The sequence below is a fragment of the Myotis lucifugus genome, unplaced genomic scaffold (genome assembly GCF_000147115.1).
Source record: "Myotis lucifugus unplaced genomic scaffold, Myoluc2.0 scaffold_80, whole genome shotgun sequence".
NCBI lineage: Eukaryota > Metazoa > Chordata > Mammalia > Chiroptera > Vespertilionidae > Myotis > Myotis lucifugus.
In genome coordinates, this window is record NW_005871128.1 from 1,437,001 (window position 1) to 1,462,450 (window position 25,450).

General features: G+C 37.3%; 1 protein-coding gene across 3 annotated transcripts in view; it reads right to left on the reverse strand.

The window, feature by feature from the left end:
- Positions 1–2,953: 2,953 nt before the first annotated feature.
- The window catches only part of HMGCLL1 (3-hydroxymethyl-3-methylglutaryl-CoA lyase like 1), a 155,352-nt gene continuing 132,855 nt past the window's right edge, over positions 2,954–25,450 (reverse strand). The window contains exons 8-10 of one of the 3 annotated variants that reach the window (XR_002829776.1): positions 6,693–6,818; positions 4,009–4,299; positions 2,954–3,172 (exon numbers count right to left, since the gene is read on the reverse strand). Coding sequence is in view for 2 of the 3 variants with exons in the window: in XM_023755567.1 (XP_023611335.1) it covers positions 4,198–4,299; positions 6,693–6,818 (228 nt within the window). In the remaining variant the exon portion in view is untranslated. Of the gene's footprint in view, positions 4,300–6,692; positions 6,819–25,450 lie in introns of all 3 variants that reach the window. The other 2 variants (XM_023755567.1, XM_006090708.3) reach the window with 2 other exon arrangements.

Below are 25,450 nucleotides of genomic sequence, written 5' to 3' on the forward strand. Positions count from 1 at the left end.
CCAAGTGATTAAAGAGGTGGCAGGACATGAGAGAGAGCAGTGCCCTTGAAATCAAAGGTGCTTCCAATAGGTGGGAATGCACAGGTTGGTAACTATAGCCTGAGGACAGAGAAGTAGATTTGGGTTTAGCATTTAATAGCCCCTGGAAACCTTTCTTTCATAGAGTAAGTTAACTTCTAATACTGCTCTGGGTGGGTTTCAAGCTTTACCATTCTTCTCAAGCCCCCAACTCTAAAACCTGAAGACCTCACTTCCCAATAAAATAGAGACCAATTAACAAAATCAACTAATTTCCCCTTAAAAACCTATACCCCTCAAATGTAAAACTTTCTACTTCTTTCTTTTCCTCCTATCTCAAAGACATTGGCTATAGGTCCTTTCTTAGTGTTGGTAACTCACCTACCTTCAATTTTGCTATTGTCTCACCATAAAATGTGTTCACGTTTTTTTTTTTTCCCTTACCACTTCACTGATCTGTTCAAAGTCACAGATGACATTAGTTGGTCTATCCTAATGGTCTATTTCCCACATAAGTCATAGTTTGAAGAAGGAGCATGTGATGATATTCTTCCCAAGGAAACATGAGAGCAAGTTTGCAATGGGGTGAAGAAACACTCTTCAATGATTTTAAAAAAAAAAAGACATTCACAGACAATAGTGGGATGAAGGCCTGGGATGGGGAGGGGATTGGGTGGAGGGGGGAAAAGGTGGGGGAAATGGGGACATCTGTAATACTGTCAACAAAAAAAAAAAGGAGCACTGTGTAGAACGTGAGGCCTGGCAGTGGTACTACAATCTTGCAACTCTGAGGAGCCAGGAACCTGAGGGTGAGCCAACACTCCGAGACAGGAAAAGCAGGAAAATGGGGAGAAAATTTTTTCTTGTAATATAAATGAACCACCAGGTCCGATGAGGGTGGAAACACAATCTTTCTGAAATATTTGAGATAATTTTTGTTGTTCCTTCCAACCCTACCAGACCGCAGACCGCTGTACCGATTTTTAGGTAATTTCCACACAAAGGTGGAATATTGGCGCTAGATGAAAGGTAGACCTATTTTCTACAATGTCTCCAAGTTCCATCTTATTCTAACCATTTGTTTGCATGTAACTAACATTTTTCTATATCATGTTTTTTTCTCTTTAATGCTCAGGAGCCCAGGTATAGGGGACAGTTAGGTTCAGGGCCTCAGGTCTGGTAGACATCTAGCCTATCAAGTTAAGGTTTTCTATTACATATGTGCAATTCAGAGCATTCAACTGATACATTCTACCATAGCGGAATGTGTCTTTTTATCAGAGCTGCTCAAAGACAGAATATAGCCCCCCCCCCATGCCCTATCCCTCCTCCCTATCTCTCTATCTCCAAAACTATCCTTTTAACTTTTTGGTCTGCCCCACACAAGTACAAAACTTATATCTTCTTGTACACAAAGCAATTTGCAGATGATTATTGATATTCACAGCAATTCTTCACTTGCCTATTACTTCAGTTCAGATTTCTGCCTGGTACCCAGGCCTTAGTATTTACCTCTTCTATGCAATTGAGATAGGGATGATATTTGTGGCTTAATTACTGAATGCTAAATCACCTGTGACTCATATCTGGCGTTCATCATTTTGAACGTCCAGGAGGCACACATATAGAAATGAATAGTCATAGAAGTGCAGCTGAAAGAGTATTTATTAAATGTTACAGTGATCAGAATACATAATATAAAAGGGCATTCAGAATCTTCTCAGAAAGTCATAGCCAGTTTCCATAAAAAAATTCAAAACAAAAGTTCATATTTGGCTTATGAATTTCATGAATCCAGAATTTAGAAAATTTCTATTTCAGTGACTTAGCCTTAAAGACATAGTCTATAATAGGTCATCAACACATCCATGTGATAAAATATATCACATATTCTAGAAAGGATATTTTCCTTGGCTTAAGGGCACATCCCATAAAAGATGACTTTGACATGTATGTTAATAAAGGTCATAATTACTTTGCTGTTTCTCAGCCTTTCCCCAAGGCTAACCCTTGCATGGGTTTATGTGTGGGTGGGTTACTTGGGTGGGTTTTGCAATGATTCCAAGTTTCCCTGGTTAGTTGAAATGTAGCTTTACGTGGGATTCTGCCTATGGACTTTAGGCAGCTATATGTGATTATGTAATTTCTCTCTCCCCCAAAACCAGAAAAGAAACTTTCTTTCAGCTAGCAGAGGGCTTTAGGTGGTTTGGGTGGAGGAAAGATAACAAATACCTAAAATGAACTTTTCTCATGGTGAGTGTGATTAGAAGTATCAAAATATTTTCAGAAATGATCCATCGGTAGACTCGTGTGTGTGCTGTGTGTGTGCTAGGCTGCACCTCGGGTTTCTCACTATTTGCTCTGCCTTTTAAAGAGTCCGTGCTTTTTATTTCAAAACAGCAAAGTTTTGCCCTTAGCTGCTTCTATAAGCAGTTTCCATCGACAGATGCTTTTCCAAATATCTCAAAACGGAAACCATCACAGTTCTGCGAGAGAGAGGAAAAGTCCATCTCAGAAGATGAGGAGGTGTATATTCTGCTATGCACCATCAGGATAGGTGTCCCATCACTGCCCCAGTGCACAGGGCCGTGTTCTTTGTGAAGGGAGACGCACAGGGGGTATGAAATAAGCAGATCCATAAAGAGCTGCAATTTTGTTTGCTTCTAGCCCTGCTCCCACCTCCAAACACTAACCCAAATGCAAAGAATTGCGGATCAAAAGCTCCAGCTCTCCCAGCCATCACAACCCAGATGAGTCAGCCTCTTTCATGGAAATACAGTTTGGTTTTGTCAATTATCAATATGTTTCCCTCCTGATTCGTTTCTTATTATATATCTTTAAAGTTAAATTAGTTATAATAAGTACTTCTCTTATTTTATTGAATTCCATTTCAATGTTTTAATGAATATTTAGTAGAAAGTCCACAATGCTCACATTCATATTTCAAGTTATATTCAAATTTATTCAAAGATAAGATCGCCCAATATTATTGGAGAAGTCTACATAAATAATAGAACTGATGTTTTAGACACATATGTAATAATACTGTCTCCACATTATTTGCATAAGTTACAGAAATGTTTTTCTTAACATAGTCCTCCTGTTCCTCTTCTCAACTTGATATATTACTTTTTGCTATTTCTGGCAATTCTTTCTAGTACAAAAGATAAAATTTCAGCCACTTCAACTTTAAAAATAACCATAAAAAAGTCAACAAGAAGATGTGATTTAATCAAAGTGCCCTAAATCGATGAAAAACAGTTTATTTCACGAATTAAAAACTGGCTTAATAACACATTCTTAGGATTACAATGACATTTCCTCCAGCAATTTGGACGTGATCTGACAATTACGAATGTGAATTATGCTACATGTATCAATCTATTCTCATCACTGCAGTTTAGACAGCAAGATGAAAGTCATGCCTTCTGTTTCTCCACAGTTGAGTAACACCATGCTGGTTTTTACTATAACTGATGAAAGAAAAAGCATGGTAAACTGGAAGCATGTAACAAATACGGGAGGTCGTAATATGTTTCCAGGATATGGCGTCTTGCCATTGACCACAGCCTCTTGGAACAAGATAAAGTCATTGAAATAGTTAACAGATGTTAGCCATACTTGAAATGTAGAAGTTCTATTGCTAACAAGTATGTGGGGTCGGCTGGAGATCTGGCGCTTGGTCCATTATTTAACTGACTTGGCAAATGGGAAGCTGAGATCCAAAGGCATAACGCATATCAAGGCCACACACTTTGCACACTAAGCAGGGCTCATAAACTACTGACGGTACGTACATGGTGGTAAGCCTGCTTGATTAAGTATTTCACACAGTATTTGGTATTTAGGGAAATCTTAGGGAAAGCTGAACTCAATTTTCACATCTACTAAATTAACAAGTGAGTTCTCTAAGAACAAAAGGGTAGACTTTTCTCCATGTTCAAAAGCATATCTACAAATTTTATTATTTAGCTTCAGCTTGTGATTTACCTGATGACTGGTCTCACTTTGTGTTGACTTCAAAATGGGTCCACTTGTACTCTTCTGAAAGGCATCTCTTTCCCCCCCAACTTGTGTCTATTCCTTCACATTTCAGAACAAGTTGACAGGAATGATCTTTAGGTGCATATCTGTAGCTGAAATGGATCTCCTCAGCCTTGAGTCACAAATTCATTCATGTCAAGCATTGTAGGAGGCTTGTGCTACCTTCGAGTTTGTGGTTTTATTCACCGCTTTGCAAATAAAGTCACCAGCTTCCATTACTTTGTGAAGATTCACATCCTGGTAAAAGAAAGCCGGGGTACCAGAGGGGAAGAGGCATTTGGGAGAAAGAGGACAAAACAGATTCCTTTTAATTTTATTAACAGTTACTTAACCATTTAAAATTACTAAAAAACATAATGCTCATTATTGATTTGGGGGCAAGCTTTGTTTTCATGAACCATGTAGTCAACATTTTAGACTTTTCTTCATTAAAATCTATCTTGAAGTTGACCCTGTATTCAGGCTGGCCACACCTGAATAAATAAGTTTAATTCAGGTTGGTACCTGGATTCTAGGAAGGACAATACTGAAACTAGAAACAATCTATATAAAATATCAGTGAAGGGCAATTAAAATAATAATGAAGTTTAGGAAAAAGGCAGGAAAAAATACCTCTTTACAAAGAAACTTGGTAAAGCTATAAGAAATACAGGGCAGTTGAATGTATAATATTTTTAAACCATATTCAGAAAAATCATTAATTGTGTGCTACTGGAGGAGGTACCTGTAGGTCAAATGAAATGAAGAATATTTAGGGAATATCTGGAACTTGTTTGCCTGGGTTGTACTCTGAAAGTTTAGGTAAATCCACGTATGACAGATAGGCCATTGAGTATGAAGACCAAATTCAAGGCATGTTCCTCAGCTCTAGGACTTAGCATAACAAAAGGTCACCCTCCAGGTGTCCACCCAGCGTCTTTATTGTCACTGCGGGAGGCAGAGCATTAGGTGGATTAAGCAGAGATTTGTGCTCACGCAGCATTTCATAAGCTCCTATGTTCTCCCTCAATATGAACTAGAAACAACATGGACTTAAAATTGAACAGATTCAGACTTCCTTGCTATTAAGGAGTAGTTTTAAAAAAAAATATGTGAGTCTGAAATTTTCTTAAAATAAGTATAAAAAAGTCGGGGGCTTTTTATAACAATGATCATAAAGAGATCATCATTCTAATATACCCAATTAAAAGCTAGTCAAGAAAAAATAAATACCCAATTACTTCTCTCTTTTAATTGATTTGAGAGAGGAAGGGAGAGGGAGAAAGTTATAAAACATGACCTGACACATATTCTGCATCAGCTAAGTTCAATGCAGTCATTGAATCTCTGAGAAAAGATCTATTTTTCTTCTGTTTCTGTCACAACTATACATTTCTGATAGAAATGATTAAGCTACTTTGTAAGTGAAATAATATTATTTCCTAATCATAGAAAATAGCCAGTGACTTTTGGTGTTTACAAGAAATAGCTTTTGGTGTTTAGTGCCACATGATATAAATGAATGTTGTTGAGCATCTCTATGTAACGGGCATAGTAAGCTATAATAATTGCTCTCTGGTTGCACAGGGAGCTAGACGCAGAAATAAAATAATTCATTCTACAACTTCACTGAAAGTGGGTTCAGAGGTAGAGGCATGGAGGGTAGCATGGGAGCACTAAGGGGAAGAACCCAACAGTATGGGCCTGTGAATAGGCAAGAAGATGCCAGAAGAAGAATTTTTGAGGATAGTGGTGCTTCACTCTCAGGTGAAATCAAGTATGGGGAGTAAGGCCATTCCAAGTGGTTGTGAAACCATGAGTGGTGAGAAATAGAATGGTGTAGAAATGAAGACTGCAGGCAATTTTGGTGTTGCAGAAGCATCAATATGAGTAGAGGAAAGAGAAGAGGAGAGAGGAGAGAGGGAGAAGGACAGAGAACATTCCATTTTGTAATCCAGATGATGCTTTTATATCTCAGAAAACATTATGAAGTTCTAATCATCTGTGAGCTGTTTTTCTTGCCTTTCGTATTTTTTCTCTAAAAAAATCTGCCTTATAGACGGAATAAGTCACGCTAACAAGCATGTGGCCAAACAAGGTGCTTATTTGGGTGAAGTATGTGCTTTTCAGGCACCACTTGTAAAGAGACTATTCTTCTTGTCCAGTGTCTCACATGCTAAGTATTAACGGAGCTCTACTCCTCCACTGACCATTTTAAATGTGCCCTGGGCTCTTTGCCAGCAGCCCTAGTTGTCACTGGGAGAAAAATCAAGATCTCCCTTTTCTCCAAGGAAAACATCCATAAAAAAAATCCCCAAACTGTGAAAACAATAATCATAACAGGAAAGACACAGGCTCTAATTCACAAGGCATGTAAAACCAAATCAGATAAAACATTAAAAAAATACTTGGGAGGTCATGAAGCACTATAAAAATGTGAAATGGTAGCATTATTGGTGATTGAACTAGAGCAATAAGTTACTTTATAAGGCTCCCCAAAGAATGGTTATTATATTTTCCCACTGTGCATTTTAGCAAATAGCAAAAGTATAGTAAAACTTTGACCTCAAAATTGCTTCCCAATCTGAGATGCATTCCAAGCTGGATCTGCAAGGAATACATGAATATTAAAATATGTAAAACTAACTTACTGTATTGAGCCCCAGGCCATTAAGCATATATATCAAATCCTCAGTGGCTACATTTCCAGAAGCACCTTTTGCATAAGGGCAGCCACCTAATCCTGAGACTGCAGAGTCCACCACGTTGATCCCCATCTGAAAAACAAACCAAAACACCCAGGGCTTGTATATTTCTGGCATCTAAATTGTTGCATTTCTATTTAACCTGTTCCAAAGAGCAAATAAGCAAAATCTGAACCCCTTGTCCAAACATTCACTTACCCACCTGCTGCTAGAACAGTCCTTGGGGTGCTGCTTTCTTTTCTGACTAATCTCATTTTTTTAAGGCTAACAAAGTCTTCTAAGGATCTTGGGAACTAGAATAATCGTAGATCAACATTAGGATGGTGTTTTCATTGCTAGCAACACATTTTTCTTTTGTAGGGGGTGAAGCCTGAAGTAAGATGAATTCACATCTAGGTTGTATATATTCATCAACCTCAAATCTCAAGTTTTATCCTAAAAGCATTATATAAACAACATGAAATATTTCTAAAATACCAACTCAAAATCAAGGTGCCTTAAAACTTTCTGGTGATGGTAGTGGCAGCATCACTGCATTTGAAATATGATTTTTGTGGGGTCAATTCACCCAGTCTTTTCTGAGCCATTATTTTATACACAACACCCTGCTGCTTTGGGAGTAGTAAAGAAATATTTAAGAGGCAAAGCATCCACAACTAATAATAGCATCAGCTCACATTTACTAGGTCCTCACAAAGTACTGCTTATTATTCTTAACACCTTATGAGTATGAACTCACAATCCGCACAAAAATCCATGAGGTGGGTGCTCTTCTATGTCCCCGAGTCAAAGATGAAGAAACTCAAGTACAGAAGGATCACACATTTTGCCCAAGGTCACCTCTGTCTCTAGAGAATTCCCATTCTGCGGTGATCTGTGGCCTCTGAAAACATTTGGGTTGGTACATGTTATGTGTCTGGGGATGTCGGAGGTGGAGGGGCTCTGTGCGTGCTGGAAGACATGAGCACAACAGGCTCTGAAAAGGGCCCTGGAGATGAGATTTGAATAACAGGAGAAGAGAGGCAGACGTATCATGCCTCCGTGAAAGATGATAACTGGGTAATCGAAAGCTACCAGGAGGCCCTATCTGATTCACTCCTGGGCATTAAAGGAAAAGTAACATGACCTCATATAAAATGAGAAGCACCTGAAAGCAAGAGCTCTTGGCCAACCTGCTAGATCAGCAGTTCTCAATCACAGTCAGAATCCCCGTGCCCAGAACACTAGATCCCCTGAGTTTCTGATTCAGGAGGTCTTGGCTGAAACTTGAGAATTTGAATTTTTAACAAGATCCCAGATGCTGCTCTCACTGCTGCTCTGGGGATGACTGTTTCCTTTTTCTTTTCTTTATTAATAACCTTTTTATTTTAGAATCATTTTCGATTTTCAGAAAAAAAAATTTAGTACTGAACATTCCCATATATTCTGCACCCAGTTTCCCTCATTGTTAACATTTTCATAATTACAGTCTCGTTGTCATGGCTCATGAGCAAGTATCAAAAGTTATTATTAACTAAAGTCCATACGTTGTTCAGACTTTTAGTTTTTAACCTAATGTCCTTCTGTTTCAGGAACTTCAGGTCACCACACTGCATTTAGTGCTCTTGTCTCCTTAGGCTCCTCTGGCCTGGGGTCGTTTCCCAGACTTGCTTCCTCTTTGTTGACTGATGATTTTGAGTAGTACTTGTCATGTGTTTTGTACAATGTTCTTCAGTATGGGTTTTATGACTGATTTATTTTTCCTCATGTTTAGAATGGAGTTCTGGGGTAAGGTGAGGAAGATGACACAGGTGGTTCTTAATTCCTCACATCCAGGGTACTGTGATATTATGACTGATAAAAATGCACATATTTGGTCATTCAGATGGCCAAAGAATATCGGTATTTCTCATATTTGGTCTTCCCTGGTTCCTGGCTAGAGTGCCTGAATCCTTGGAATTTCCTAAGCGATGAGAGTTATAAAGGAGTCTTCTGTTGTTAATGAGGTGACACGGGGATCTCACCTAGGGATGGGAGCTGGTTGTTGTCTGTGGTGCCATTATGTGATTGGAGGGTTAGAATTTTCAGTCCCACCCCTGACCTCGAGGCAGAAGAAAGGCTGGAGGTTGACTTAATTTCCTAAGGTCAGGGAGTTTGGAGAGCTCTGGGTTGGTGAACCTGTGCAGGTGCTGGGAGAGTAACGTGCTTGCAGAGGGCATGGAAGCTCTGTGACCTTCCCTGTACCTTATCCTATGTGTCTCTTCCATCCGGCTGTGTCTGAGTTATATCCTTAGATAATAAACTGGTGGTCTAGTATGTAAAACATTTCTCTGAATTCTATAAGTCATCTAGCAAATTAGTTGAACCCAAGGAACAGGTTGTGGGAACCTATGATTTATGGACAGTCTGTCAAAAGTACAGGGAACAGTCTGGACCTGTGACTGGCATCGGAAGTTCAAGGAGGGGGTTGTGGGAAATGCTAATCTGTATCCCGTTGGTTAGAGTCACAGATGAGAACTTGGGCTTGTAACTGGTATCGGAAGGTGGGGAATGCAGGCTTGTAGGACTGAGCATTGAACTTGTGGAATCTGATTCTACCAGCATCAGAATTAAGTTGAATGGTCTAGAACTGTCAGTTTGGAGGGAGAAACCTCCTTCACCTCCCCCACATTAGAATTGAGTTCAGAAACCCAAAGAGAGCATACTGTGAAAGTCCTTTGACTGATGGTATTAGCCTTTACCACCTGGCTGAGGTAGTATTTCCCAGGTTTCTGCACTGTGAAGTCCCACTTCCCATACTGCACTCTGGAAAAAAACTCATGTGCAGCTCATACATAAGGAGTGGACAATATCTACATAAACTATTTGGAATTCTCCTATAAGGGAGATTTGTCTATTCTCCCATATTCGTTTTTAAACATTTGTTTATATCAGTAGGGACTCATAGGTATTTTTCACTTTGGGTTATAATCTAGTGTTATACATTCTGTTGTTCAAGTTGTTTGAGATTTGGTTATTGGGAGCTCTTTGTTAGCTCCTGTATTCCTTTAATAAGGCAAGGGGACCATGCTTTTTAAATCACTCTTCTAGATTCTTCCTTGTGAGACTTAAGATATGTTTCCTTAGGCTCATCAGGACAGAACCATAGTCCAAAGCCCTGGATGTCTTTGGGGCCCAAAAGAAGTTTGCAAATATAATCTGTTTGCTTCTGCATCTTAATTTCTCCTGATTATACTTCTCAACATGGGAAGGTCTCAATAGCTCTCCCTCCATTACCACAACCTCTCTCAAACGGTGATCCTACAAGGTCAATCCTATTCAGGTGTTAACAAGTGACCAGATAAAGTGCTTGTCCATTTAAAACAGGGGTGGGGAACCTTTTATTCTGCCAAGAGGCATTTGGATATTTATGACATCGTTTGCAGACCATACAAAATTATCAACTTAAACATTAGCCTGCTATATTTGGTCAAACATTTAATTAACTCACCCCTAATACCTTGGCAGGATCAGACCAAATGATTCAAGGCCCGCAGGCCGGACGTTCCCCACCGCTGATTTGGAACAATTTATCTAAGTTGCTGTGAATCAAAATACTAAGTATAAGAACTATGTGCTAGGAGTGAAATTTGTGGTATTGTCCGGTGGTTGGGAAAGACAAATGTCAGGATGCTGGCTCATCTCTGGGAGTCTGCCATTACATCCAGTGGGCAGAGGGATTCTTGATTTACAGAAGTCTATCAGTTCAGTAGAATTTAACCCTCACCAAGACAGTTTTACTGGTTCTCAGTCCTGGCTACCCATTGTAATCACCTTGGGACCTTTCAAAACTAACACCCACTTCTCCCCAAACCAATTATATCACAATTTCTTTCTGAGAATGAGATCAGGTATTGATACCCTGTGATTCTTTTGTGTATCTAGGTGTGGGAATCCCTGAGGCAGAGGTTCCCATCCATCTTTCCTTATTAGTCCTGGGTCTGAGTCAGCTTTAATTTGAGAAAAGCTCTGTACCCTGGGGGCAACAGTTAATTAAGCATGACTGGTGGACTTTTCAAGGACATCAGCTTCTGAAAGAAGACCCAAAAAAGTATGAGGTAGCAAAAGCCAGCAGTACTAGCAAGGTAGGTGAAAGGTGGTGTCAGCCCACCATGAGGGCTGGAATTCACATATTATGTTCCTTTCCCCACTACTGCGGATGAAAGCCCTGCAGCCACAGGGCCACACAGTCTTAATTGGCCTTTTGAGAAATAGTGAAAAAACAAGTCGCTCTTACCTTGTAACTAAAGCCCTACTGAGTGTAACTAATGTACCTTATTGGGTGACTAACATGAAACGATTATTCATAATAAAATAACCAGAGCCACAAGAGAGGAACAATAATTAACCAATGTCAAAATTGAGCAAACATAAATAAAGATAGAAAAACAATCTCACATTAAGTCAAAGACTGAGAGCAAACTAAAACACTGTGATATTTTACACTTTCAGCTCAAAAAGATTATTTACAATGAAATAGCATAGAGCAACAGGATGTGGGAAAAAACTTCAACAATATGGACAAATCTCACAAAGAAAAAGTTGTATGAAAGAAGTCAGGAGCAAAAGAGGGCATCCATTACGATTCCATTAGTTAAGTTTTCAAATAGATAACAATTAATGCTGTAAGAAGTTAGGATAATAGTTAACCTTTGAAAGGTAACTAAAAATGGGCACAGTTAGAGCTTCCCAGGGTGCTGACAACATTCCATTTCTTGAACTGGGCTGGTAACACCAATGTCAGTTTGTGAAAGTTCTCAGAAGTTTGTGTTTATAAATTGGTCAATTTTCTGTGTGTGCATTAGACTTTGATAAATATCAATGACAAAAAAAAGCAGTGTTGTTGAAAATTCAGGTAAACAGAAAATTTAAACTGGTAGGGAAATAAATTGTAATTTTTTTTCCTGAGGGGCAATTAATCAGCAATTAGTCTTAGTTGCCCATATCTGCCATCCTAGTAATTCTTATAAAAAAAAAAAAAGTGTTTCCCAAGGAATAGTACAAAAATCCTAAGTAAATACATGGTGGGAAAAAATAGGTTTATAGCTGTGAGTATGCAAAACAGAGTTTATTCTTATATTATTATTCATTAATTATTGTATTATTTTCTATGTGAATAACTGTAAACCTACTTTGCGCACCCCTATAATTAGATTAACATATCTTATATATATTTAATGTATATGTGTTGTATCTGAAACACACCACTAACACACATCTATATATAGATTCATCACAGTAAAATTTATAAGAATAAAAATCTGAAAGCAATTCATATACCTCTAATGGGAAATAATTTAAATTAATTATGATGTAGCTATAAAATGGAATGATAAATGCCATGTAAATGAATAGTTAAGGAAAAGAAACAGGTTAGAGAATGTTATAACAGTACATAGAATCATGATCACATTTTAACCCCCCCGCCCCAAATAGGATTTGGATGGTATGCCAAATGCTAACAGTGGTGATCAGTGGGTGGTATGATTATAAGTGATTTTTTTTAATTCTGTGAGCCCTTGTTTTCCAATGCATGTGCGGACTATTAATTACCATACATATAAGTAGAAAAAGTAAGATTCCTGCAAATTTTAGCCTGCTGTAGAATGATAGTAGATAAATGAGAATGAGCACAAATGAATCCAAGACTGAATTTCTCAGTATCATTATTTTGCATCTAATTGATCTTCCCAGGGTCCAGGACTGTAGAGCTGCTCTGCATGTCTGGCAAAGGCAGATGTGATCTGGGTAAAAGCTACCTGGAAAATGGTCTTTTCTCTTTCCTGGTATCAGACTAGATCTAGACATGGATTCTCTTTCAGTAAGCTCTTCACACATTAATGGAATCAACTCTAAAAGCAATTATGTGGATTTAACGTTTAAAGAACCAAACTTAAAAAGAGCTTATTAAAGTATACATTATCTGTGAAGAAGAATATTAAGATATTAGTTCCTTTTAAATTCCCTAAAAAAACTAAAAAACAAAAAACCCACATACACAGTATTTTTAAAATATTTCTTTTTATGGAATATCTCCTACATTCTGTCCTCTATTAAATGTGAAACTCTATTCCTCAGAAATAAAGATCTCCTCAATGGCTAATGTTACCCATATATTAAGTAAGAAAATTTTATTTTTATTATGCACATTTTTTTCTGCATCTACTTCTCTATCCCATTAGAAATGACAGGTAATGCTATGTAAACAAGTTCTTAACAGGATGAGAATAAAACCATTATTTCTTCTCTTCATGAATTCTGTATGGCAAACAAGGGACTGTATTTTGTGATCTTTATTATTAAAATTTATTATTGAAATTGTGGTATTAAAGTAAATGCCATTGTATGTACTATATAATACATTTGGAAATAATTGATAGGCCACCTGATACAAGAGATTATCTGCATTGAAAGATCATTCTTAGAAAGACACTCCTTTTCCCACTTCTCCAAATGTAAAGCATTACTTTTACACTTTCAGGCTCCTGTGTGTGTGTATGTGTGCGTACACCTGTGTGTGTGTGATCACACAAGCACAAGTGTTTTGCACCCTATAATGCAAAAACAAAACCTTTGTGTTTTGCTTTGAAGGAAAGTACATCTTTAGATGAGTAACCACATGGTGGCAATGTAGCTCCAAAATCCACCCAAAGTCAAGCAAGAATAACTCCACGGTGTTCCAGCGCAAGAAAATGGCAAACACGTAAATAAATAGCTTTATGTAATTCAAATAAATATTTTTCCTTTAAAATAAGAAAACATTTACAAATGGTGTATAACACAAACTGTAAGTCAATTTATTCAGTCTATATTTTTTATTCTTCTTTTGACTTGAACGTGTTTATTAACCCTGTTCTATGTGCCGGGGTCTTAGAATACATACAAAGTCATGTACCCCATGAAGCATGAGAAATGAAACTCACTATATATTTTGTCTGTCACTGAGAAGCAGCTTATTATCCAATGAGAAATAATTATCTTTAGAGCTCAAGGAATGAATTCTCCCTAAAACAAAATAAATTCAGAACTCAAAGGATTGAGCTGTCCTTGGCCCTCACGTTTCTCAAAGCTCATGATTAAAGCTATTAACCCAGTAAGCCAGGCTATGGTAAACTTGGTGAGTGCATTTAGAATACTCCACCTGCTTGAGCTCTCCAGATACCAGTGTGTGCTTGGATCTAAATGCTGAGGAAAACAGATAAAATACTAGTGGCTGCTTTTGCTGGGAAATGAAAAATTGGTGTAGCTAGATCATGAACATATTGCTCTGTACTACAACTTTGGGTGAGCTCTGAGGAGTACTGATTCTCTATGGTGTTTAGATGCCCAGACTAGACTGACATGTGAACTAAAAGAAAAGTACCGTCTTGACTTTTTCTTGGTGCTGTCAGATCTTACTATTTCCCAAACAAAACTGAGAAATGCAATAAGAGGAGCAAAAAATTCATTTTGCAAAATATTTAATGAAATCTAAATTTTAGGTATTGAGGATACATAATACTAAAGTCTCAAGGAACAGATACAATGTTGGTAATGCTATTTTTGAAATGGCAGCTACTTTGTTTACCTATGAAGATAGAATTTTATTTAAAAATCTTTAATAATATTAGATTCAAATAAATTTTCTGATAATGCAAAGTACTTATTTTTGGATTTAACTTACTTGGGGGGAAAAGGCACATATTCATGGAGGGTAAAATATTTTGAAAATATAGATGAACCCAACTGGTGTGGCTCAGTAGTTGAGCAACGACCTATTAACCAGAAGGTCGTGGTTTGATTTCTGGTCTGGGCATGTGTTTCAGTTGTGGGATCCATCCCTGATGGGGAGTGTGCAGGATGTGGCTGATTAATGATTCTCTCTCATCATTGATGTTTCTATCTCTCTCTCCCTTTCCCTTCCTCTCTGAAGTCAATAAAACTACATTAAAAAATATATATAAAGTACTTTTCTCTTCCAGTGGCCAGGCCAGATGTTGCTAATGGGTCACAGCATTCTTTCTAACAAGCTCAGATCTTGCCTTGAGATGCTTCTCAACCAGCACTCGACAGTTACTATATATTGAGTACCAGCTGAGAAAGGATCCTATTTGCTATTAATATGTTGTGAACATAATATCGTGCTATATAAGCCACAGATAATGAACAGTTAGCATATAAGAATAAAGCACAGTGTTTTAAAAAACTGAAGTACATACCAAAATTGGTATGTAAATAATGATAGGCATACAGATTGCTGTTAGGGGATGACTAAGCTAATGGTGATTGATTACTAATGTCTTCTATAACATCTTTCACCTGAGAAAGGTTTTCCTACGTGCTCCGTTTCTCCTCACCTTAACACATCCAGTGAGATAGTCTTACCTTCATTTAGAATATTTCAAATTGAAATAGAGATGGGGGTGTGTACATAGAAGGGGTATTGAGAAAGTAGAAGGAAAAACTGATAAGGGGAGTTTCAATTGTAGTGACACTGAGAAGATAATAAATACTATTAGTTAGTGAACATTTATTAAATGTTTATTTTGTTGTAAGTATTGCACCATATGCTTCCCATATGATAAAACCCCACAAAATCAATGTGAAGTGAATAGTAATAGTAGTACATGCCTAGATTACTGATGCGGAAACTGAGGCTCAGAGAAGGCAAGTGCTTCATAGAGGAAGAACACAAACTCAGTCTAACAACTGTGGGCTACTGCTCAATAGTCAATATAAACTGATCACATGCCAGACACATTACTAAACACAGATTATTTCATTTGATTGTGAATTAGAGAGCATTGACAAATGAAAATACTTCATTTTCTTATCTTTCTTAAACTTCCTGAAAAGTTTCTATGACAATTTAGCAACATTATCAAGACACTTGAGAAAGTAAATGATTGTTGTCCCAGTCATAGTATTTTTAGGAAGCTAACCTGAGAAAATAGCCAGAAATGCTAATACATTTATGTTCAAGGGCGGATGCTCTTTGTAGCATTATTTATAGCAGTGGGAAAAGCTCGTAAGTGACATGTCCAACAAGAGAGAAACGGTTAACAAATACTTCAACAAAGATAAACTATTATGAAACAATTATGCATTTTTAAAGAATATTTAATGGTATGAAAAAATGATTATAAGAAAATTGACAATTCTTATCCTGCCCTCTATGTTTAGCAGGATTCATTAGTGTTTCTAGATTTTTAAAAATCTACTTTATTATGTATATTTGTATATATAAATCTCTTTTATATATAAACCGCTTCTATATATAAATTTATTATACACACTCATAGTCATGTAATTAGGACAAATGAACCTTATTTTTACTCTTCTTTCACAATCATTCCCTTCTTCTACCGCTAAAATACCGCCACCCCCACCCCTAAAGTAGACAGGCCTTGCTCTATTTTCTAATTTCTTAGATTTAATTCAAATTCTACAGATGATCCCTCTCAGGGTCATCTCCTTTTGTCCATTCTTGAGTGGATATTGCCCCTACTTCTTTAATAGCCATCCATTCTCTCTAATCTATTAGCACAAAATATTTGGATCAGTTGTGATAATAGGAAGACCATATATATATTTTTTAAATGTTAAAGCAGCAAGCAATATTTATTAGCTTCACGAGGTTAGGAATTTTATCTCATTCATATATGCTCAGTATATAGCATTAGTACCCAGAACATAAGTTACTATTAAAATACTTTTTAAAAAATAATCAAGTAAATGATATGCATAGAAAAATAATACATGTAATATCAAGAGCTTGGTGCAAGTATGTCTACACAGGGTAATAAATTAACTTGATAAAATTCAATTAGAGACACAGAACTACATAATAAGGATAACCAAATAAATAAAACATGTCAATAGATCACTATTTTGTTTGCTCCCTAAACCTTCTTTTAGAAGTGCCTCATCATAAAGATGGGCTTTTTTTGTTTGCTCACTCACTGACTTTTTATTAATCCTGGCTGCAGCTGATTGGCCCCACATGAGGTCAATCACAGTGCCCTCCCCCAGAATTTGGAGCAAAGACAAAGACAGAATCCATTCTTCTCAGAAGTGAGATGTACAGCATATGGCTTTAGCAGCATTTTTTTTTCCAATGGGGAGCAAAGAAAATTGGTCTGTAGTAAAAGGTAAAATGAAGCATAGTCAAATCAGAGAAATGCCACCTGAATTCCAGACAGCCTTTCAGTGCTTCCTGCGGTCCAACTTTAATTTCCTCCCTACCTTTGTTTTTAAAATAACATTTAATGAGAGCTGTGCCAAATGCATTTACCCACAAAATAATCCCAGGAAGTAAGTGCTATTATTATCCTCATTTCATAAATGAGAAAACTGAGCCACAAAATGTTTAATAATCATACAGAATGTCACATATTTGGTAAGTGGTGAAAGCTGAGAGTCAGAATAGGTGTAAAGGCTTCCAAATCTCTGCTCTTGACTTGCCTGTATACTTTCTCTACGAGGTTTCTATGAGACACCATGGTATCCACATAATAGTCCCTTTCTGCTTAAGGAGCTCCAGTTGGCTACTGTCACCTGGAAGCAAAGAGTAGTACCTAACACATCATTAAGTTAATGACCTGGCAGAGAAGATATTCATAAATACAATGAGCTATAATATAAGGAAGAATGTGGTAGCTATTATAATAATGATAAACAAAGCTATTCAGAAGCACCAGTGATATAGGTTCTATATTTTGTAGTGGAGCAAGGAAGGAGAGGTAGGGGGGAAAGTTTGATGAATGGTTTGGCTCTGAATTGGGCCTTGAAAAATGTGGAAAAGTGGGGAATGAATACTCTACAGAGAGGAAACACTGAGAAAGACACATGATGAACAGGCCAAGGACAAACTGAGTTTAATGAGACTTATTGTAAGGAGTGTTGGGGTGTGGATGGAATACAGATCCTCATCATGGCAGGCCCTGAATGTCTTTCTATAGGGTATGAGCTTTATTGTCTAGGACATAAAGACCTACTTAGAGTTTATGAGTAATCATGCCTTCATCAGCATTTTGTTTTACTCAGATTTCATTACCAAGGGAGCAATAATTGTGATGGATAGAAGGTTGAAAAATATGTAAATAGAAATACTAGCTAGAAAATAAGTACAATTAGTCAAATCAGTGGTGACGAGTATTTAAAATGAAACAGAAGGAATAAAAATATTTTTAAGGAATAAAGTTGAAATAAGTTTGTGAGGTAAAATATTGTCTAGAACAATGAGGAATAATGGAAGAAAAAAGTGTAATTAACAAGCATGTGATTTCTAGTTTAACAACTAAATGGAGGATGATCTAGTAACTGGAATGATATATAGAATCAACTCTAGTGAAAGGTAGAAATTGCTTTCTTAAAAATCATTATAAATGTAGAAAACTGGATAGATAACACATGATGTTTCTTAAAGCAACCCTGATGTTTCAAAACTAACATTGATTCTTTTTGATCTCTCATTACATACCCATTTCCCCTTGCTCATCTGCATCTGGGGTGATTTCATGGCTTCTGTTATGCTCTAATTCATAGTTAAGCATTCTTATAACCCAAGGAATTAGTCTCCATTGGGCAGTAAAATTATTTTAGAAGATAATGATAACATGTTTCCTGGGTCTCTAAGAAGAGTCCAAGGCTCCTCCTTTCTGCTGAGTAATAGGGGTGTGGTTGGTGATAATGGGTGATAGACATTCTAGGTAAGTTTAGGGGAGCCCTAGAACCGAGGGTTTGTACACAAGACTCAGAAATTCCCATCCTTCTGGCTGAGATGACAGAGCATCAAAGGCAAAGTGAGTTGTGTGGCAAGTAGGACTCAAGGCAGCCTCAAAGACAATAGGGCACGTAAACCTGTCATAGAAAGCATACAAGAGTTTCCCAAGAGGGCACTGGTGGGCATAATGGCACTAGAATCATGACTAGGAAGTGCAGAGTGTGGGCTAATAACCAGAGATCATGGTTAGGGTACCATCACAAGGACCAAGGCTGAACAGCCTGGAACGCTCCATCTCAGGGGTGACAAGGGACTGAGGATGCCATTAGACCAGGTAACCCTTGACTAATGGCAGGATGGTACTTAAACTTCCTTCAAACTTAGCTCACTCTTAAGGAACAGGAGAAAAAGAGGGGCAGGAGAAACTTGAGACATTTATTTTTAAATGAGAAATGACTTAAGATGATTAACACACATATTCAGCCATTTATTAGGAGATATTTAGGGGCATTTAAATGGGAAGATTCATTAAACTGGACATTGTTATATATTTGCATAGATATGGAGTGTAAAATATAATATTACATCACTGTGTGAGTATTACCACTCACATTCTTATTGTTCATTTCAAATAACTCAAGTTCAACCTGATTTCTAAATAACTTACCAAGGACCTTGCTTACTCTAGTGCCACCATTGATCAGAATATCTCACAAGATATTTATGGTAACAAGATATTAATTTTTCTAAGCAGTGAGTACAATTTGAAAGAAGAAAGCTTAACATACATGAAATCAGAATGGGCTTTTCTCCAGTGGAAGCCAATTATTCAAAGAAGGTAGGAAAATAAGAGTAGGTGTAATTACAGTTAAATATATAGGAGATTAAGCAGGTTCAGAAAAAAACAACATATCTGGAAAACATGATATAATCAATGGTTGCGACAGTTGTGGGCATTTATCTTGGGATAAAACTCAGAGTTAGAAAACAGTGGTAGTTACATAATTCAAGATGATTTTGTGGTCCAGAAAGTAGACACATTCTGTATGGTTCCAGAGCAAAACAACAGAAGGAGATTGTGCTTGATTATGAGGGATAATTTTCTAGCCATTCAATGCCGCCTAAACTGAATGGGTTAACTCTCAAAATAACCATCTTCTTGCCACTGAAAGTATAAAAAGACAATCAAAATCTACAATTGTAGAAAAAAAATCCCTTCTACAGTGAGTGAAAGCCATGGTCTTTTTGATGGCCTCTAGGATGTTGTCCAGTCCTAAGTCAGGCTTTCTATAAATGCATGTTAAATTTAGTTTGCTCAATAACATGCAATTGCGTCATAAAGTTATAAACATAGACAAATATAATTAAAATATTAAGAGCTTCTGCTCCTGTAGTTTGAAGCAACGCATTAATGAGGTCAGATCACTCTGGTATCTGAACTAAGACAGGGAAATTTTTAGCAAAGATGCAGTGATTTCTTAAGAAGGCAAAAATGCAATAAGCCTCCAGATGGTATGTAGCTGTGATGTCCAGTGCTAGTAGCCAAGAAAAAGTAATATAAAACATAGTTTTTTAAAACAAATAAACAGACAAACACTGTTGAAGATTCTCCTGAAGGGTGCCAAACCCACACATATCTGGTATTTGTGGCAAGGCTGCCCAGTACCACTAGACTTATGAAAGCTGCCATATAACTTGTAACATACTTATTTGTTTTTACTTAAATACTTCCAATTATTCCAAATTTGATGCCACCCTTAGTTAAAAATAAAAATAGATAAGCAGATAGCAATCTTTAGATCTAGTTCAATTCAAATGCTATTTCCCACACTGGCTAGATAACATTTAGGGGAGAAAAGTTACATTATCCTATATAATAAAAGGCAAATACGTAAATTGTCCCCTCACCCAGCAGTTCGACCGGGAGTTCAACCAGGGGCTGGCCCCTTCTCTGGCTGGACCCCACCCATGCATGAATTCATGCACCAGGCCTCTAGTAGGATATATAAGAAAATACACAAAATATAAATCATGGTTAAAAACAAATAAACAAACAAAAAAACACCAACAGATTGATATGGGCGAGAATGCAGGTTAGTCTCCACAACTCTCACAAGAGAACAAGATAGGTGCCATCTGATTTTCAAAGAACATTCCTCCGTGATAGTCAAGTGAGTGAGGGTTCTAAGAGGTCTTGCATGTCCATCCTTTTACTGTTCCTTATCACAGAGGACTGCTCCCTGCATGGGGAGGGGCTGCATTCCCCAAATTCCCTTATCAGCTAGACTCCTGCAGGGTCAGCCAATAGAAGGCTCTGATGGAGGGAGGAGCCAGAGTACTTCCCTCTCTCTATCTCCAGCAGAGCCTATTTCCTCTGTGGCTCTATATGCCCTCTCTTGACCATGGGCAGGCCCACCATGGTTCTGGCCTCCTCCTAGTGAATGGGGGCTGGGCTCCAATATCCCTGTCTGTGGCTCATACAGTTTAGGGGCCTCACTGATGTTGCAGTGGTCGTTTCCTGTGGTTGGTAATCTTAAAAGTGGGGCACCCAGGGCACAAAATTTAAGGAGGCATCCACTCTTAGGATTGGCCAGTACAGAGTAAGCACCTGGCAGTGAGTGAACCCTATATTTTGTACCCATGCACCTGGTTTACCACACCCTAATCCACACTATTGTTCATCTCTGGGTTGCCTCATTCATTGTCTATTTAGTTTTACAGTTCTCCCATAACCAGTTAAACAATTCCCCATATTCAGTTGCTTATATGGCTCCTGCTTTCTGGCTGGACCCTGACAAATCCTAGCATCCTTTTCATGGAGTTCAATCTTGAATTTGCTTCTACCTAGCACTTGTCAAAGGCAGATCCAGAAAAAATTTAAAGGAAGACACTTTAAGGAATATCCTGTCAATTCTCTTCTAAAAAGTTGAGTTCTATCCTTATATCAACTTATTTCATCAGAAAGACATATAACTCCATCTCATTAGCTTAGACTCTTCAAAGATAACTTCCCTGAATTCCATTTTAAAGTGATTCCCTTGCATTTATTGATAGTCATTACAAAATATTTTTTTAAAAGATGTCTCTTACTGGGGGATCCCCCCAACACACACACATGTATCCTAAAGACTCCTGCTGGAGAGATTGTCCATTCATTTTACTACATTGCATACTGTATTAATCAGGATCATTCGATTGAATTATTTAATAAAAAATAGAAATTTATTGGTTCAATTGAGTAAAATGTGGAAGAATTTAGTAGAGCTGATCCCTTGCTTCTTCTTTTCCTCATTTGTTTTCCTTCTCCTTCCCCTTCCCCTTCCCCTCCCTCTCCCCCTTCTCCTCCTTCTTCTTTCTCTCTCTCTCTCTTTCTCTCTCTCTCTCTGTTGCCCTCTCCTTCTTTCTCCCTCCCCTTTATACATCCTTCCTCCTCTTTTCTCTTTCTTTTCTTAGTTTTTGTAATTTCTTTCCTCCCCTCTTTGTTTGTTTTTTTGTGTGTTGGTTTTATTTTTTGATGTCTGCAATGACAAAGGTCACCGATGTTTATATAAGAAAAGCAAACACTTTTTCATGAGCTCCAACCAGAAAATTCTTGGGCAAATAATCTTTATTGACCCACCTTGAGTCACATGTTTATCTCTGGACCAATTATTGAAGTCAAATGCATTAGAGTGCAAAGATTGCTGGCACTCATACACGTAGGAGGAGTGTGTGTGTGTGTTGGGGTTGGGGGTTAGGGAAGTGCTATAATTTCCAAGCCCTCACAAAGGGTAGGTATTACTTTTGAGCAGACCAAACAACAAATATTCACTAACTTCCTACTACAGAAGCCACTCAGTATATTCCATTTAAAATTAAATATCATAAAAAATGATTGATTAGTGTTGAGCATTAATGTAACTATATCTTTGCTTAGGAAACTTAAAACATTTAATGCTCAGTAGTGGCAACTGTCCATCCAATCACTGAACAGATATTTGTTGAGTTCCTACATGGCTCTGGGTGCAAAGTATACAATTGTGTAAAATAATACATATAAAATTGTGTCCTCAGGGACCAAAATTTCTGAGAAAAACAATGGTTAAATAAGATAAGAATAATGCAGGAAATGAGGGACAGGAGAGAAATGTCAATTTACACCATTCTTTCGAGGAACATTGCCCTGATAAAGGAGTACTATTTAAGATGAGACCTAGATGAGGTAGGAGAGTGAACTAGGAACTTATCTGAAATAATAGTGTTTAATGCAAAAGTGAACAAGGTCAGAACAAACCTTTGAAAAGAAAGAATGCATATTATATTTAGAGAGCAGTAAAGAGAATACTGTTACTGGTGTAGAGGAGCCATAGAGACAATTTTAGAAAATAACATCAGACTGTGTAGGACCAGATCTTGTGGACAAGTATGTTTTAATCATGTCAGTGTCATTAGTGTAGCACAGCAATTTTCAACCTTTTTTATCTCATGACACACATACACTAATTACTAAAATTCTGTGGCACACCAAAATATATAGTATTTTTGGCCAATCTGACAAAAAAAAGGGTATAATTTTGAGTCATTCACACAGGAAGGCTATTATTGTGTTGGCTGTGGTCAATTTTTTATTTGACAAGTTAAGGGAAAAGAGGTCAGTGCCTCTAAGTAAACAGGTGGGGATTTCATGTTTTATAAGTACCACGCGCTAACTGATTGCACAACTGGAGCTCCAGGGATTTCATGTTTTAAAAATTCTTATGGCATACCAGTTGAAAATCATTGGTGTAGCAGATTGGAGTCTCAATCAGTATTTTGCAATAAAATACCTTTGGGCATTGCACTTCCTTCCATATCTCAAAACATTTTGCTGTTTAATAGGCCACGATATCTTGGGTTAGTAAACCACAGTGGACTAGGAAGCATGTTATGAGCCAAAGCTCATACGGAGTATGAACAAATTAATTGGGGTCATATCTATGCTTTTCTGTCAAATAAAATGTTTACTTGAACAAAAGTCTCCTGTAACTTATTACAGGAGATTTTAGTATCTTACTGGACAATGCAATGTAAATTTCATAAATGTTTATTAGTTGAACAAGTTCTCACTTCACAGGGACACCTCCTCTTCTGTCAAAACTACTACAGAATGATAGCTCTGGGTAGCACTTTCAGTTTTATGTAAGCTCAAGAATAGATCAGGTATTTAGCCAGTATTTTCTAACTATTCACTTACAAAAGACTTAAGATACCAATATATTTAAAATACAATCCTTGACTGAAAAAAACTTAAAATGTAGTAGAAAAGATCTGATGTATATGTGGATACTTAAAATAAAAGGGAAACTGTGAGAAGTACCAATTCAGGTAAATTAGGAAAAGATTATGAGTGCAAAGGGGAAGGAAATTATTTCAGGCTGAGATAATCAGAGCAAGTTTCATGGAGGAAATGACATCTGAATTTGACCTTGAAGAGTAGGAAGATTCTATAGATAGAGAATGTGGGTTGGGGAGTAGTCCTTAAGAGAAAAGTAAAAACAACACCAATGACTGAACTTGTTAATAACAATTTCCTTGTTATTTACTGACATTTCACATTAGCCTTCACATAATGCTGAATTCCTCCTACTGAGTAGTACCATTTGGTAGACATATCTCAAGTAGTACTAATTTTCTATTTATTAAAAAAAATATTAAGTGGTTTCTTTGGACAGCTCACTGGGGGGACATAGATAAGGTAAGATGCAATCCTATATAATAAAAGCCTAATATGTAAATTGACTGAATGGTGGAACAAGCAGTGGAACTACCAGTTGCTATGACGCACACTGACCACCAGGGGGCAGATGCTCAATGCAGGAGCTTCCCCCAGCCTGCAGGCCCTAGGCCAGCCAAGGTGGGTGCCAGCGGGGGACCCCTACTCTGATCGCCCTACTGGTTGCCCCACAGATAGACCCTGATCGCCGACCAGGCCTAGGGACCCTACCCATGCAGAAATTTTGTGCACTGGGCCTCTAGTATTATAAATAACTCTAGATGCTTAATAGAATAGATTTTTAAGATAGCATATGCACACATATATAATACATTGTAAATTTCAGTTAACTGCTACATTAGTCAATGTGTTTAAGATAGCTAAACATAAATGCATAGATAATTGTGTAGTTGTAGCTGTGGGTGTGTGTGCATATATTTCAGCTGTATCACATAATAACTTTAATTTCGAATTTACATTTTCATTACAGCTAATGTCTACAGAACATTCATAAGTACTACTGCATTTCTTAATAGAAGTACGTCTGTTCTTGCTCAGTATTTCAGGCCAGTTCCTAATCTTGTATCAATTACTCACATCATCTCACACGTCCAGGAGAAATTTACATCTAACAAATGTATGCATGTTTCCATAATATACAGCTGTATTAGAAACTGGACAGAGCTGGAGCTCTTCCAGGCACCATATCTCAATAAGGATTAGAGAAATCCAAAACCTTAGACAAAGCAAAGGACAACACAGTATAGTTGTCTATGCAAGAAAGTGCTAGTTATCCGTTTCAATATACTGATACCAAACGTAGTATTTTCAAGTGGATTTTTAGCTCTAAACGAAATCATTTTGGTATACAAGTAACTCATTTTCACTTCACCAGAGACAAATGACAGGCCACTGAAATTCACAGAAAGCACTTAAGCTTACTTTTACCCAAGTTTTTGTCCCTTTCGCCAAATAGTAAATCCTCACTTAATGTCACCAATACGTTCTGTGATGTTAAGAGAAAGGACATATACAAAACCAATTTTATCATAGGTTACTTGAAGTAAACAAGAGTTAAGTTCCTAAGAAGTGACATTGAACAAAATGATGTTATTTAAGGATATACTGTATTTGTAAAAATTATTTAAAACCATACAAGGATTGGGGGAACACAACACAAAAACCTTTGGTTTTGTTTTCAGTTCTTTAATACCTGGATATTTGATTTTAGAAAAGTCAATTTACTTCTTT